Raw genomic sequence first — 15,401 nt, 5'->3', positions numbered from 1 at the left:
ATGAGGCTTCCATTTGTATGTCCCTCTGCTGAAATTTCTTCCTTGTCCTCTTCTACTAGGTCATGGCAAAAATCACAAAGATGCGGCGTCAGTGCGTGCCACCCACCCCATACCTGCTGCCTGTGGCATTTATTACTTTGAGGTGAAGATTGTCAGCAAAGGAAGAGATGGGTAAGCCCCTCCTGACCACCTTGCCCCCAACACTGAGCTGTTCCCTGTGGTCAGAGTTTGAGGTCTCCTGGTTGACACTTGTGCCTGTATGAGCTGCTGAGCTGCAAAGGGTTGAGTAGTGGGTGCCTGTTACCCGGCTGTGGTCATGACCTGGTCTAAGCAGTAGCTTTTGATGGCAAGTAGGTACATTTTGTCAGAGAAGGCAATGGCAACCCACTCCAGTGTTCTTGCCTGGAGAATCCCAGGGACGGGATGGGCTGCCGTCTCTGGGGTCGTACAGAGTCGGACACGACTGAAGTGGCTTAGCAGCAGCAGCAGCAGCAGGTACATTTTGTAGAAGAGGGGCTTCTCTTTGGTGATGATGTAATGACTGTTTCCCTCACAAGTCAGGGAAACAAGTAACAAGTTTACATTAACAGTTCAGCGTCCGGAATGAAGTTCCTCCACTGTTATGTGGTGTTTGTTACTTCCCTCCTTTCACACTGTTCCCGTATTCAAGGTTCGTTTTTATGGCATTTAGTCATGTAGAGGCCCCTGGGGACTTCAAAGAGATAGTAGAGTCTTTGCAGCATTCATCAAAGCTGTGGCAACCACTGGCCTGTCATCTTAGGGTAAACAGCATGGACATGGTCAGAATCAGGTGACCTTGCTACTCATAAACTTGTTTTTCAGTCCAGTGACTTGAACACCAGTTGGACCAGCTTTAGGAAGGTCCTCATTAAAGTCAGCATTGGGGAGGCTCCCTAGTTTAGGGTGATCTAAGCAGATATAGGAAATCAGAGGGGAAATTTTTCATTTCTCTTCCTTTTCTTCTCCTAGTTTGCCTCTTTTTTTCTGGTGATTATCACAAAGCAGGTGTTTAAGTTATAAAATACAATGATTTTAGCTGCCTTGGAAAGATTTTCCTCATCAAACCTTAGGTCTGGTTTGGGTGGTTTGCCAGCCCCACCAGTGACCTTTGTTCCTACCCTGAATGTGTATTCTTGAGCATTCAGAGTACTTCCTTTCTGAAGGGACAGTCCCCCTTGTGGTACTTGTAAAATGCATGGCCAGGGGGCTTTGCTAGGGGCAGGACTGCCGGAATTGGAGCTGTGTCTGCTTCCTTGGTGAAGTTGTCCCTGCCTGGGATGGCTCTGTGGTTGTGGGTAGTAATGGGGCTTCCATCTGCTTGTCTGTCCTCTGGGGAGCTAGGCCAGCATCTGAGCTACCTTTAATCCCAGAATTCTGTGATTCTGAAATTCTGACCATGGCAAGCTATTACATCTTTTACTTTTATCCCCATGTAGTGAATTTACAGATAGGAAGTTTATATTATCAGAGCTCTTTATTTATTTATTTTAAAATATATTTGTTTATTTGGCTGTGCCAGGTCTTGCTTGTGGCATGTGGGACCTTAGCCCCCCAACCCGGGATCAAACGCAGGTCCACCTGCATTGGAGTGTGGAATCTTCGTCACTGGACCACCAGGGAAGTCCCTGTCGGTTCCTTTTAGAGACCTCAGTTCGATTCCTGGGTTGGGAAGGTCCACTGCAGAAAGGATAGGCTCCCCACTGCAGTATTCTTGGGCTCCCCTCATGGCTCAGCTGTTAGAGAATCTGCCTGCGATGCAGAAGACCTGGGTTCAATCCCTGGGTTGGGAAGATCCCCTGGAGAAGGGAAAGGCTACCCACTCCAGTATTCTGGCCTGGAGAATTCAGGGCAGTCCATGGGGTTGCAAAGAGTCAGACATGACTGAGCGATTTTCACTTTGAACCTTCTATTTTCCCTTTCCACCGTCTGATAAAAGCACATACATTTAATGTACTTGAACTGAATAAGAATGGACTCTTAAGATGAAACAAACACGGCAAAAATAGCTGCAGTGTAGACTGAAACATGGGTGCTTCAGTCTCATGTTGCCAAGGAAGTGGACTGGCACGTCCTAACCTTGTAGGTAGGAAGGTGGATCATTTTGGAAAACAGCTGAGCTAGTAAAAGGAGGGAATAGTTTTTCAGAAGGAGAGTGTTTAAATGCAGAGACCCGGTTTCCTTCACCTGGCTTTTAACCTTTCAGTTATAAGTGGATCTTGCTGTAAAAGACCCCGTGTCTTGTCAGATTGTCATACTGTCGGTGTTGCCTGCAAATCCGCAGAAAGTTGAACATCTTCTCCTAGCTTTCCCAGCAGTTTTACATGTGGTAAATATAGCTGTGAGGTTGACCTGGAAACCTCAGTCTTAGAAAGGTCGCGAGTCACTTATGCTTGTGGTGGCCTGCTTTAGTTGACCGCTTTCAGAGGAAGGGTGTACGAATGTCCCCTATGGCCTCTTTGTGGAATTACTGAAAGCCTTCTCATGGCTAGGATATAGCCAGATGGGCCAGGTGTGGTTTTGAAGAGGCCAGGGGCTGTTCCAGGGCAGACAATGATCAGCTTGTTTCCTGTTTGCTGTCAGTGTTGAAGGTGTGTTTCTGACCTGGGTTTGGTCCACAACCCGGATGTTAACCTGTTGTGTAGCTTTCCTGTATTATCTAGTTCCATCTTCACGCATCTCTGGAAAGTGGCTGGATCGGATGATGATGTACCTGTTTCATGGGTGAGCCCTGAGCCCCAGGGATGTTGGTGACCTACCCTGGCCACAGGGCTTAGGGCGTGCAGTGGAGCAGCCTAACTTGTCAGGTGCCTTTACCTGACCCCAGACACGTGCATCCACGCTGCTGCCACCTTTCCCTGTTGCATTCTTCCCCTGGGTGGAGAGAATGTCCAGTTGGAGTCTTAGGAGGTCCTAGTGTTCTTAGAGAGCTGAAAGGTGCTTAGTGCTGAGTGGGACCAGAGAGGTGTGGCACGCGGTGGACTGGGCTTGGGTGCCTTACCATCTGCTGGATCTGTAGACCTGTTTTTCTGTAGATTTGGGGACAGGCCTCCTTTTTAAAAGGTGTTGATGAACCCAGTCATCAGTGTCCCTGTTTTCCAGAAAGGCCTTTGCTCTGAAGATGTCTTTTGTAGAAGAATACACTAAGCGTGTCTGATTCCCTTATGGCTCAGACAGTAAAGAATCTGCTGGCAATGCAGGAGACCCAGGTTTGATCCCTGGGTCGGGATTCCAGGGGTTGGGAAGATCCCCTGGAGAAGGAAATGACAATCCACTCCAGTATTCTTGCCTAGAGAGTTCCATGGACAGAGGAACCTGGCGGGCTACAGTCCACAGGGTCACAAAGAGTCAGAGGTGACTTTCACTTTCAAGTGTGTCTAGTTAGAAAGATTTCATTTCAAGGGTTATATTGATTCGTACCTGCTGTGTGCCAAGTGCATGCTTGGTACAGGGAGAACAACAGGAAAGCCTGCACAGGCCAGCCTTGTCCTCAGAGAGCCTTTGGCCTACCTATGAAAGAATGGACTGAAGGGCTGTCTGTGTGAGGAGGCAGAGCCTGGGCATGGTTTTGAGGGATGAGTAGGAGTTTCTCAGCAGGTGAGACCTTTTGGACTTAAAATGAGCCTGGTTGGTAACTGGCTTGACATCTGGGCACTCTTCACATTATAGGGGAGGGCTGGAGAAGGAAGGGGTTATGTGTGAGCCAAGAGCTATGCTCACACTGACGGGTTTCAGCTGCATTTTGCCGAGTCACCAGAGCTGGGAACCCCATGAAAGGACACCAGAGCCCTGCCCCTGGTGCCAGGAGATAAGGGCATCTCAGTTGATTTTGTTAGGAAGCCAAGGAGGCCCTGAAACCGAGGGTCCCTGGGGAGTGACGTGCTCAGGCAGAGTTTGTGGACCTTTGGGTGTCTCCGGCTCTTAGTGATGACACATAGAGGGTGTGGCTGGCCAGGCTGACAGATGCTCCAGTGTGACCCTCAAAATAGACTGTAACATCATCCCAGCAGCAGTGGCGGCGGCCTCCTGACATGTGATGAGTGGCTCTGCCCAAGAACAGCAAGCCTGGGCTAGAGCACTGGATGGAATGGTGGGGGTGGGGGCTATCCTCTCCTCTGCAGCTGGTGCTCAGGCCCTGTGGTCCTCTGGCCACAGCCAGCCTGCCTTTCCTTGCACTGGTAGCTGACTTTCTTTGGCCAGTCAGCAGTGTGGTCATCCATTAATTCTCCACATCACAACGAAGCATGCATCGTTTTGTCCCAGTCCCGGGCCTGGCCCGCAGGAACACAGGCCTGAGGCCCATCTGGAGAGGAGGCAGATATGCCTGTGCACATGACCTCACAGCGTGGTGTAGCAAAAGCCCATCCACGATGTGTGCCATCCCCAGGGGTGGCCCAGAGGTTGGACTTTCTCCTGTACCTGAGAGTTTGGGAAAACTTGATAGAAGAGGTGATGATGCTGAATCTGGAAGGGCAGGTTGGAGTGTTCCAGGTGAACAAAGCGAGAAGCGAGGCCCTAGACAGAGGGAGCAGTGCATCAAAAGATGTGGAACACAGCGTGAGAGAGGCAGGGGCCAGGTCAGAAATACCTGGCCAGTGTGTTTTGGCTAAGGAGCTTGGGCTTATCCTGAGGACAGCAATGTATGAGGACTTTGGATCTGCCTGCACTTTTGAGCGTGGATAGGGGAGAAGAGACTCCACTGGTCTGGTTCCACCAGGCCCTGCTGGCTGAGATCCCAACCTGGTGCTAGTGACTTTAGGTCCTTGATTCCAGCCATGGCTTCCCTACAGCAGTTCTCTTTTCTCTCTCTTGGCTGGCCTGTCTCCTGTTTGGTGGGATGCAGGGGTAGGAGGTTGAAGACTGGTAGCCAGAGGGACTTCTCAGAGGCGAAAGGCCTCTCTGTGTGTGCTGGTATTCTCTGGTACTCTGATTTGTTCAGTCCCATCTGAAAGGCAACACTGTCCATAATTTTCCGTGGAGACTCAGAGATCCACTCACCCAATTAAGACCTCACCTGCCATGTTTCTGGTTTGGTGAGCCACTTGCACACAGGCCTTCCAGTGAGAGGCAGCCTGTGGCTGGCCCCTCAGCCTGGGGTTCCCCACTTCAGTCTCTGTGCTGTGTGCAGCGCAGTTGAGAAACTTGGTGCCCATCTGTGGACCTGGGGAAGGCCATGTCCTGCCGACCCTGAGAAGTTGGTGCTGTCTTTGCCCAAGGCGGCTGCTGATGGTGGTTGTTCCTTGTTTGTGCTGACTGCCCCCCAGTGCTGATGGCCTCCTGGGCAGACACTGACTGCATCTCTCCCTAGTAACGCGTGGCACTGTTTCTGGAGACCCAGCATATTGAGGCTCTGGAGCAGCTTGGAGCCTTGTATCACTGACCTGTGTTGGGTGTTAAAGCCCAGGTCTAGTTGGGTGGGTGTACTCAGGTGTGGTCTGGCCTAGAGCAAGAAGACTGGAGTCTACGTGGTGTCTACTTTTCTGGTAAGACCCACTCCTGCCCTGAGCACATCTGGGCTTCCCTGAGACCTCCCTGCCCATTGTATGTCACCACCCAAGCTCCACCGGTAAGCTGAGAGTGGGGAGTGTGGCTTCTTTCTTCAGAACTGGGGACTTCCTTGTCAAGGATCAGCCTGTAGAGAAATTTCTAAAATTCACTTCATGCCTTCCCCCACCCCCTGCACCACAGCTCCATTATTTTTTGTTCTCAGGCATGTTTGGTCTGTTCCCTGGATGGGTCACCACGCAAGGGGGATTTCCCATTAGAAGGGCAGCAGGAGCTCCTTGGAGTGGAGCAAATAGGAGGATGGGCTCAGCAGCTCTGCGTTTCAGGCACCATGTGCTATCCTATTCTGGGACCATTGAGATGGAATCAGGAGCCCCAGAGTGGGTCTCTATAGTCAGAGGTCAGTTAGAAAGAAGGTACTAACCACTAGGAGAGGGGTGGATAACGCTGCGTCTAAATGCAAGGATGTTCTTCTGCCTCCCTAGAAATTTTGTATCCATCTAGCTCCAAGATCCTTGGTGTTTTGTTGTAATTGAAATGTGAGGTTGTGACTCTATAGCTAGAAAAGAGGCAGTGGGGTGGGGGCTTGCTGCTGGAACAGGGCCCAGCCCCCTGTCAGGAAAGGGCTGGTTAAAATATGCTCTGGACTGTTTAGGGAAGCAGGGCAGGGGTAAGTCTTTGTGTTCTTCACATGCTCTCTGCTGCTCCTACCTCTTGGACCTTAGAGATGGCTTGGGATTCAGAGAAGTTCACTTTAGGTTATGGACCCCAAGTGTCAAGGCTCAAATACCTGCACTATCTGCTCAGCTTCCGTGGAAAACATTACGGACCAGTAACAGCACTCATTCTTCTCCAGACAGAGCCCCAGAAGTTTTCTTACTGCCCAGCGCACCAGGCAGCTACTGTCTTTTCATCAGAGTTTCACATGATACAGAAACCTGCTGGTCCTTGGGGCAGAGACAATTTCAGATGAGAAGAGATGGAGAGAGGAGAAAGGCAGTGTGCCTCGATGGTCCGAGGGCTCAGCTCTTGTCTTCTGGAGGACATTGCTGAGGCCAAGCTGAACCAAGAGGAAAGAAGTAGAGGTGACAGTCTGCTGAGTAGAACTGGTTATGACCCAGTTTGCAAAGCCATGTGTCTGAAATTGGCATGGGCTATTTTATACAGGGTTCTCTTTTAATATATACTGTTGTGCCAGGAGTTTATTGGTAGTTATATATGCCTTGCCTTTTTTCTTTTTTTAACCAAAGTGTATTTTTATTTTACCTATAATTTTTTTAACTATAAAAGAATACTCTTGCAACACCTAACACAGTGTACATTTTAAAAACAGCAGAGGGGACAGAAAGATGCAGGTTTAAACAAATGCAGGTTATTGCTGTTATGTATGTTGTATCATTTGGGAACAGAAAATGATTTCAGCTACTGTAAGCAGGTAGGGAGTTTATTACGTGGAATTCAATGCTTTCAAAATCGTTAGGACTTAGTTTCCAGGTAATGGCAGGCTACTTGAATAAAACCCCGTGCTGAGAATGATGAAAAGATGCTGACTTACAAACAAGCAAACTCAAGGCCAGTTTTTGGATGAACACCTCTAACTAGGGAGCTAAGGGTACTGTCTGAGTACCTAAGAGCATTTGCTGTGTCAACACTCAGCTCTGCTCCAGGTTTGACACACAGTGCCAGAGAGGTTAGCGTCTGGAGCTTATGGGTTGTGGGGGTCTGGGAAAACCCTGCTCACATTAAGGTGGGGTGCCAGTGGGCTATTATAGTGAAGGGCAGCATATTTGGTTCTGAAATATGATAAGCTCTGTAAATTCAAGGCTTGGTCCTTGAGTCTCCTAAGAGATTCTTTAAGGAAGGAGGCAGAGTCCAGGGTTATGAATAACCTGCCTAGAGCCACCCATGGGGGCTGTTCTGCCTGTTCCTGTCTCATGGGCTTTCTGGGTGCTTTGATGGTGCTGGTGGCGGTGGATGCATGAGGGTCTCTGGATGCACATTCAAAACCGCCTTCCTCCCTGCAAGCACGTCCTGTCTCATGACTCCTTTGCCTTCAGATATGGTCTTCCTTATGTTGCTGGGTTGGGTCCATTCATCTCTGTAATACCCCTCCTCTTGGGGGAGTCAGTGGACTGCACTGACCCACTGAGTTCGGCTTAGTGGGTCACTGGGTGGCTTCCTGGCAGAGGGGCAGGGTAGAGGGATGACTGCTGGAGAAGCAGCTTGTACCTGAGGTACAAGTGTCCTTATGGCTTTAAGCAGGCCCATCAGACCACAAACTAAAATCCCCAGAATCAAATATTAGCCCTCATTTCAGAACTAAGTGTCAGTTGAGGTTTTTCCTGAAATGTCTCCCATGGACCATTTTGTAACCAGGACCCCAGTTGTTGTTCAGCCACTAAGTTGTGTTTGACCCTTTGCGACTCATGGACTGCAGCACGCCAGGCTTCACTGTCCTTCACCATCTCCTGGAGTTTGCTCAGACTCATGTCCATTGAGTCAGTGATGACCCCAGAGGTCCCCTCTGATGTGGAGGCGTTGATCTCTTACCTGGGGCAGATTCTGATATGAACAAGATTGCCAGCCTTCCGATCTGTGGCTGAGGTGTTAGATGTCAGGATGAAACTGTCTGGTGAGATTCCAGCAGCACCTTGCGGGGCTGAGGCAGGGGACGGGGCAGTGGTGACAGACCCTTTGACTTGAGAGGCTCGGCGGCCAAACTACCTTCCTGCAGCCCGCAAGAGCCATCTCAGCCCTGAGGCTGAGGAGCTTGTCCCTTCTCTCCTCCTTGTCACATCCTACCAGAGCTCTGTGGGCCTGGAGACAGTTAGTTGATGGAGCTTAAATTTAAAATGTTCAGGGAATTCCCTGGTGGTCCAGGGGTTAGGACTGAGCATTTTCACTGGTTGGATCCCTGATTGGGGAACTAAGATCCCTCAAGCTGTGCAGTGTGGCTGAAAAAAAAAAAGTTCAGGTCCCATAGTCATTGGTTCGTATATCTAATGTAACATTTGTTAAAAGTGTCTCTGGGCTTGCCAGCCCATAAAATCCACCTTCCCTCAAAGGGGAAGTTGATAAAAGTAAAAAAAGAGCTAGGTCCGTATTCTTCACTCTTGTTATCTGCTGTGTGCTTATGGTGAGGGACTCCTTTCTTCTGGCCCCGACACGAAGCCTGGATACTCTGATGCTTTCCACTGAGCTCTGTGCCAAGCCCTACTTGTCTCATCCGGAAAAGCCAGATGAGGCTAATGCTGGCCTGCAGGACCATATGGGTGTTTTTGGTGACTCCCATGTGTGTGCTAAAATAAATACAACATTAAACATGCCATTTTAACCATTTTTAAATGTAAACTTCAGTGGTATTAATTGTGTTCAACTTGTACAACTATCACTACTGTTTTCCAGAACTTTTTCACCACCCCAGACAGAAACTCTGTACCCATTAAGCAATAACTCCCCATCCACCCCCCTCCCCCCGCTCCTCCCAGCCCCTGGTAACCACTAATCTCCTTTCTGTCTCTATGAATTTGCCTATTGTAGGTATTTCATATAAGTAGAATCACACGGCATTGTCCTTTTATGTCTGGTTTGTTTCATTTAGCATAATGTTTGCAAGGTTCATCTTACGTTGTGACCTGTGTCAGAATCTTACTCTCTTTTATGGCTGTTTGTCTTCACCGCATTTTCTTTATCCATTCATCTGTTGATGGACACTCAAGGTTTTTACACCTCTGACTATTGTGAATAATGGTATAATGAACATTGGCATACAAGTATCTGTTTGAGTTTGTCTTTTCAATTCTTTTGAGTGTATACTTAAGAATTGCTTGATTGAGTGTATACCTAAGAATTCCCTGGTGGCTGAGCAGTTGGGGCTTTGCACTTTGTGCAGCCAGGGGCGGAAAAAAATTTGTTTGTTCTGTTTAACTTTTTGAGGAATCACCAGATTGTTTTCCACAGTGGCTATACAGTTTTATATCTCTACCAGCAATGTGCGAAGTTTTTAATTTGTTTACTTTTTCACCAATAACTTACTTCCTTTTTCCTTTCTCCCTTCCTCTTATCCTTCTTTATTTCCTTCCCCATCCTATGTGTGAATTAGTATCTATTCTATGTGTGAATTAGTATCTCATTTTGTTTTGCAGTTCTAATGGATTAGTAATGTTGAGCATCTTTTCATGTATTTATTGGCCGCTTGTATATCTTCTTGGAAGAAATGTCTACTCAAGTCCTTTGGCTAGTTTATAATTGAGTCGTTTGTCTTTTTGTTATTGAGTTGTAGGAATTCTGTATATTTTTGAATATTAGATCCTCATAAGGCTATGATTTAGAAATAATTCTCCCATTTTCCAAGTTGTCTTATCACTTTTTGCTTTTTAACCTTCCTGCACAGCTTGTGAGATCTTAGTCCCCCAACCAGGGATCAAACCCGTGCTCCCTGCATTGGAAGTGTGAAGTCCTAAGCACTGGACCGCCAGGGAATTCTCTCTTCACTTTTTTGATAATGACCTTTGATGCATAAAAGTTTTAATTTTGATGAAGTCCAATTCATCTGTTTTTTTCTTTTGGTCCTCATACTTTTGGTGTCATATCTAAATCCATTGCCTGAACCACGGTCATGAATCTTTTCTTTTAAGTATTTTATTGTTTTAGCTCTTATATTAAGATCATTGATCTGTTTTGAGTTAATTTTCATACAAGATATAAAGTAGAGATCCAGTTGTCTCAGCACCAATTTCTGAGGAGTCTATTCTTTCCCCATTGAATGGACTTGGCGCCCTTGTTGGAAGTGATCTGGCTGTGTAAGTTTGCTTACGGACTTTGGGTTCTCTTCTACCAGCCTGTATGTCTGCCTATGCCAGCGCCACACTGTTTTGATCACTCTAGTTCTGCAGTGAATTTTAAAATCAGGAGACAAATCTTTTAAGCTTGTTCTTTCTCTAAGATATGTTTCAGCTACTTGGGGTCCCTAGCAAGTCTGTATGGATTTTGAGGGTTCTCTTTTCCACTTCTACAAAAAAGATTGTTGGAATTGTGGCAGGGATTGTGCTGAATCTGTAGACCAACTTAGAACGTATGAACAACACTTTCCATCTACAGTATAAAGCCTTCCAGTCCATGAACACAGGATGTCTTTCCATTTATTTTTGTCTTCTTTAATTTCTTTCAGCAATGTTCTATAATTTTTCGTGTACAAGCATTTTCACCTCCTTGGTTAAATTTATTCCTGAGGGTTTTGTTTGTTTGTTTGATTTTAGATGCTATTGTAAATGGAATTGTTGTCTTAATTTTCTCCATTAAGTGTTCAGTGTTAGTATATAGAAACACAGCTGCTTTTTGTGTGTTGATTTTGTATCCTGCAACTTGGGTGTTTATTAACTCTGGTAAGCTTCCTGTATATCATTTGGGATTCTCTCTATACAGGATTTTCTATAGGTAGGGTCATGTCCTCTGCAAATAGAAGTAGTTTTACTTATTCCTTTCCAATTTTTATACCTTTCATTTCTTCTCTTGTCTAATCAATCTGAATAGAACTTCCAGTACAGTGTTGAATAGCACTGGTGAAACGTCGACATCCTCATGTTGCTGCTGCTCTTAGGGTAAAAGTTTTCAGTCTTTCACCATTGGGTATGTTGGCTGTGAATTTTTCCTAAATGCCATTTATCATGTTGAAGAAGTTCCCTTTTGTTCCTAGTTTTCTGAGTGTTTTTATCATGAAAGGGTGTTGGATTTTTCAGATGCTTTTTCTGTCAATTGAGATGATCATGGGTGTTTTTTTTTTTTGCTTCGTCCTGTTAATGTGGTTTATTATATTGATGGATTTTCTTATGTTAAATTGCCTATGACTTCCTGGCATAAATCCCTTTTGGTTGTGGTATTAATCCTTTTAATGTTGTTGAATTTGTTTTGCTATAGTTTTGTTGAAATTTTGTGCATCTCCATTCAGAAGGTGTATTGATCTATAATTTCCTTTTCTTTTGATGTCTTTTCTTGATGGCTTTTGATCACAGCTCCAGAGTCTCCTCCATTTTTGGCTTGCATCTGGGTACAGCACACTTGGAACAGTACCCAAACATTATTCGGCCAAGAGCTGAAGTCTCTAGGTGAGAGTTAGGAAATCGCTTAGGAGACCGTTAGTCCAACCTGTCTTTTTCTGACAGGGAACCTGAGCTGTGGGGTGAAATCCAAGACTCATCGTCCTGAGTTAGGGTGTGCTTTGGGAGGTGCTTAGGATGCACCAGGGGCCATGTGAGCCAGAGCCCCAGCTCCTCTGCTGAGCATGGAGTTGGACCCTTTTTGGCTGTTTCTGCGGGTGTGCTCTTCGCATGCAGCTTCCGCTCTCCTGTCAAGGTTCAGGGAAGTAAGAATACCGAGAAGCTGACACGAAGGCCCAGTCTCCCATTGTGTCTCCCTGGTATTGAAATGTTGCGCTGGGACAGCCCAGGGAGAGTCTGATGGCTGAGAGCCAGCAACCTCCTCAGTGTGCAGCCATCAGCTGGCTCTTGAAAATGATTTTTTCTATGGCTCTCAAAGTAATTTATGCTAATTGTAGAAAATCTGGAAAACTAAAGAGAAAGAAGAATGCAAGCCACCTGGAGTGTGCGACTCTCCGCATGGCTGCGGTAGATCCAGTGGACTGTTGCTATTGTGGGAGAGTCAGCAGAGGGAGGGCAGCACAGGCCCCGGAGGCCACCAGTCCGTTCTCAAGGCTGGTCATCTTGCAGGGCCCCCGTTCACCTCTGCCGCCCCAGGGCGGACCTGGCGGCCTGCAAGGGCCACCGCTGCCACCGCGCCTCCTCTGTCCTGCTCTCCAGCGGACCCCCACCCAGCTTGGCCCCGGCAGGGCCGCTTGGCGCCCTCTTCTCTGGAGCCTGACAGAGAGGCAGAGTCACCCTTCAGGCTCCCATGCTTTTTGCAGGAAAGGATAGAGACTGAGGTGGCTGCCAACTGGTGGCCTCCCTACCATGGTAGCTTGTCGGTTGTCTCTCTATACTTACTGTGTCTAATATTATAGACACATGATAGTCTGTATTGCGCTGTCATATTGGAAGCAAGGAGAAAATCAGATGGGTTTAGCTTACTTTCAGTTGTTTTATGAGGTAAATAACTTTTCGTGCAAGCTCCTCAGATGTATCCTGCTGCTTGAAAAGAAAGCCCTGGTGGACATGTGAACTGTCGGGGAGCTAAGCTCTGTCTATTCTAGTCACTGACTTGGGGAGCGCGAGCCCCTCTTGCCTCCCAGGAGACCATGGCAGCCTGTGTCTGTGAGTGTTCCTGGCATTGCCTGACCTTTTTACCAAGAAGGAAGCAAATGCTCACCTCCTTTTCCCTTGGTAATTCCATGTAAAACAGGCATTCCTTTTTAGATGTCCCAAGATCCAGGCCTTTGAGGTTGGCCTGCTTTCCTTTCAGTTCAGTTCAGTTCAGTCACTCAGTCGTGTCCGACTCTTTGCGACCCCATGAATCGCCGCACGCCAGGCCTCCCTGTCCATCACCATCTCCCGGAGTTCACTCAGACTTGCGTCCATCGAGTCAGGGATACCATCCAGCCATCTCATCCTCTGTCGTCCCCTTCTGCCCCCAATCCCTCCCAGCATCAAAGTCTTTTCCAATGAGTCAACTCTTTGCATGAGGTGGCCAAAGTACTGGAGTTTCAGCTTTAGCATCATTCCTTCCAAAGAATTCCTTACCCCAGTTGTTGAAAGCTAACTAATCAAAAATAATCATAAGAAAAAACAGACCCACCCCCTCAAAATGATGTATCTCCACATATATATGTTTTCTTTATACACCTGCTCTCTTCTTGATTTAGCACAGCAGCCAACTAATGGGACTGCTGCCCCGTCTTGCCTCATTAAAGGTGATCTGTTCCTGTAAAGTGCCAGTCTTGTTTTTTTTCCTGAACCTCCTTCTCTAACTCCCTTACCTTACACCCTGTCATTTAGATCTGACCTCTATGATGGCTTCCCTTGTGGCTCAGCCAGTAAAAAATCCACCTGCAATGCGGGAGACCTGGGTTCAATTCCTAGGCTGGGAAGATCCCCTGCAGAAGGGAAGGGCTACCCACTCCAGTATTCTGGCCTGGAGAATTCCATGGACTGTATAGTCCATGGGGTCACAAAGAGTTGGACACAACTGAGCAGCTTTCACTTTCACTTTCTGTGTTCAGTTCAGTTCAGTCGCTCAGTCATGTCCGACTCTTTGCGACCCCATGAATCGCAGCATGCCAGGCCTCCCTGTCCATCACCGTCTCCTGGAGTTCACTCAGACTCATGTCCATCGAGTCCGTGATGCCATCCAGCCATCTCATCCTCTGTCGTCCCCTTGTCCTCCTGCCCCCAATCCCTCCCAGCATCAGAGTCTTTTCCAGTGAGTCAACTCTTCGCATGAGGTGGCCAAAGTACTGGAGCTTCAGGTTTAGCATCATTCCTTCCAAAGAAATCCCAGGGCTGATCTCCTTCAGGATGGACTGGTTGGATCTCCTTGCAGTCCAAGGGACTCTCAAGAGTCTTCTCCAACACCATAGTTCAAAAACATCAATTCTTCGGTGCTCAGCCTTCTTCACAGTCCAACTCTCACATCCATACATGACCACAGGAAAAACCATAGCCTTGACTAGACGGACCTTTGTTGGGAAAGTAATGTCTCTGCTTTTGAATATGCTATCTAGGTTGGTCATAACTTTTCTCCCAAGGAGTAAGCGTCGTTTAATTTCATGGCTGCAGTCACCATCTGCAGTGATTTTGGAGCCCCCCCAAAATAAAGTCTGACACTGTTTCCACTGTTTCCCCATCTATTTCCCATGAAGTGATGGGACCAGATGCCATGATCTTCGTTTTCTGAATGTTGAGCTTTAAGCCAACTTTTTTGCTCTCCTCTTTCACTTTCATCAAGAGGCTTTTTAGCTCCTCTTCACTTTCTGCCATAAGCGTGGTGTCATCTGCATATCTGAGGTTATTGATATTTCTCCCGGCAATACCAGACTGCAATACTCAAAGAGCCTCCAGTGGACAAACTGGACACTAGGGTTGTATAGTCATCCACCGTACTATTTTTATGCCGGTACCAACACTGTTTTGATTATTGTAGCTTTCTAGTAAGTTTTGAAATAAAAAAATATGATTCTAAGTTCTTTTTTTTAACACCCTCAATCTACGGTTGATTTTGTATATTGCTTTGGATAGTATTGACATCATAACAATATTGTCTTCCAATCTATGTATGGGCAGATGTTTTTCCATTTGTGTCTTTTTATGTTTATTTATTTATTTAAATTAAGAAAATGTATTTTTCGGCCATGCCATGTGCCTGTGGGATCTTAGTTCCCCAACTAGGGATTGAACCCAGCCCCCCTGCAGCAAAAGTGCTAAGTCCTGCTGGTCACTGGACTGCCAAGGAGCTCGCTATTTGTGTATTTTTAAATTTCAGCAACATTTTAGGGGTTTTAGTGTATAAGCTTTTTGCCTTCTTGGTAAAGTTAATTCCAGAGTATTTTATTCTTTTGATGCTATTATAAATGGAATTATTTTCTCTTTTCCTTTTTTGATTGTTCAGTGTTAATATGTTGAAACACAGCTGTTTTTTGTGTGTTATTTTTGTATCCTGAAACTTTGCTGAATTTGTTTGTTATAACAGTTTTTTGTGGACTCTAGAATTTTCTACGTATAGAATCATATCATCTGTGAATAGAGATAGTTTTACCCATTTCTTTCCAATTTGGATACTTTTATTTCTTTCTCTTGTCTAATTGCTTTAGCTAGAATTTCTGATATTCTGTTGAATAGAAGTGGCAAAAGCAGGCACCTTTCCTCTTCCTGTTATTAGAGGGAAAGTCTTCAGACTTTTGCCATTGAATACAATATTAGCTGTGGTTTTCT

The 15,401-nt window shown here is 46.5% G+C and overlaps 1 protein-coding gene across 1 annotated transcript in view; it reads left to right on the top strand.

Annotated features, from left to right (window-relative positions):
- The window catches only part of RANBP10 (RAN binding protein 10), a 55,497-nt gene that overhangs the window by 1,416 nt on the left and 38,680 nt on the right, over nucleotides 1-15,401 (top strand). The window contains exon 2 of the mRNA XM_069550004.1: nucleotides 60-171. Coding sequence (XP_069406105.1) covers nucleotides 60-171 — 112 coding nt within the window. The remainder of the gene's footprint in view (nucleotides 1-59; nucleotides 172-15,401) is intronic.

This window comes from Ovis canadensis, chromosome 14 (assembly GCF_042477335.2).
Source record: "Ovis canadensis isolate MfBH-ARS-UI-01 breed Bighorn chromosome 14, ARS-UI_OviCan_v2, whole genome shotgun sequence".
NCBI classification, from domain to species: domain Eukaryota; kingdom Metazoa; phylum Chordata; class Mammalia; order Artiodactyla; family Bovidae; genus Ovis; species Ovis canadensis.
The sequence above is the reverse complement of the archived record's forward strand: the minus strand, read 5'-3'. Positions and strand labels throughout refer to the sequence as shown.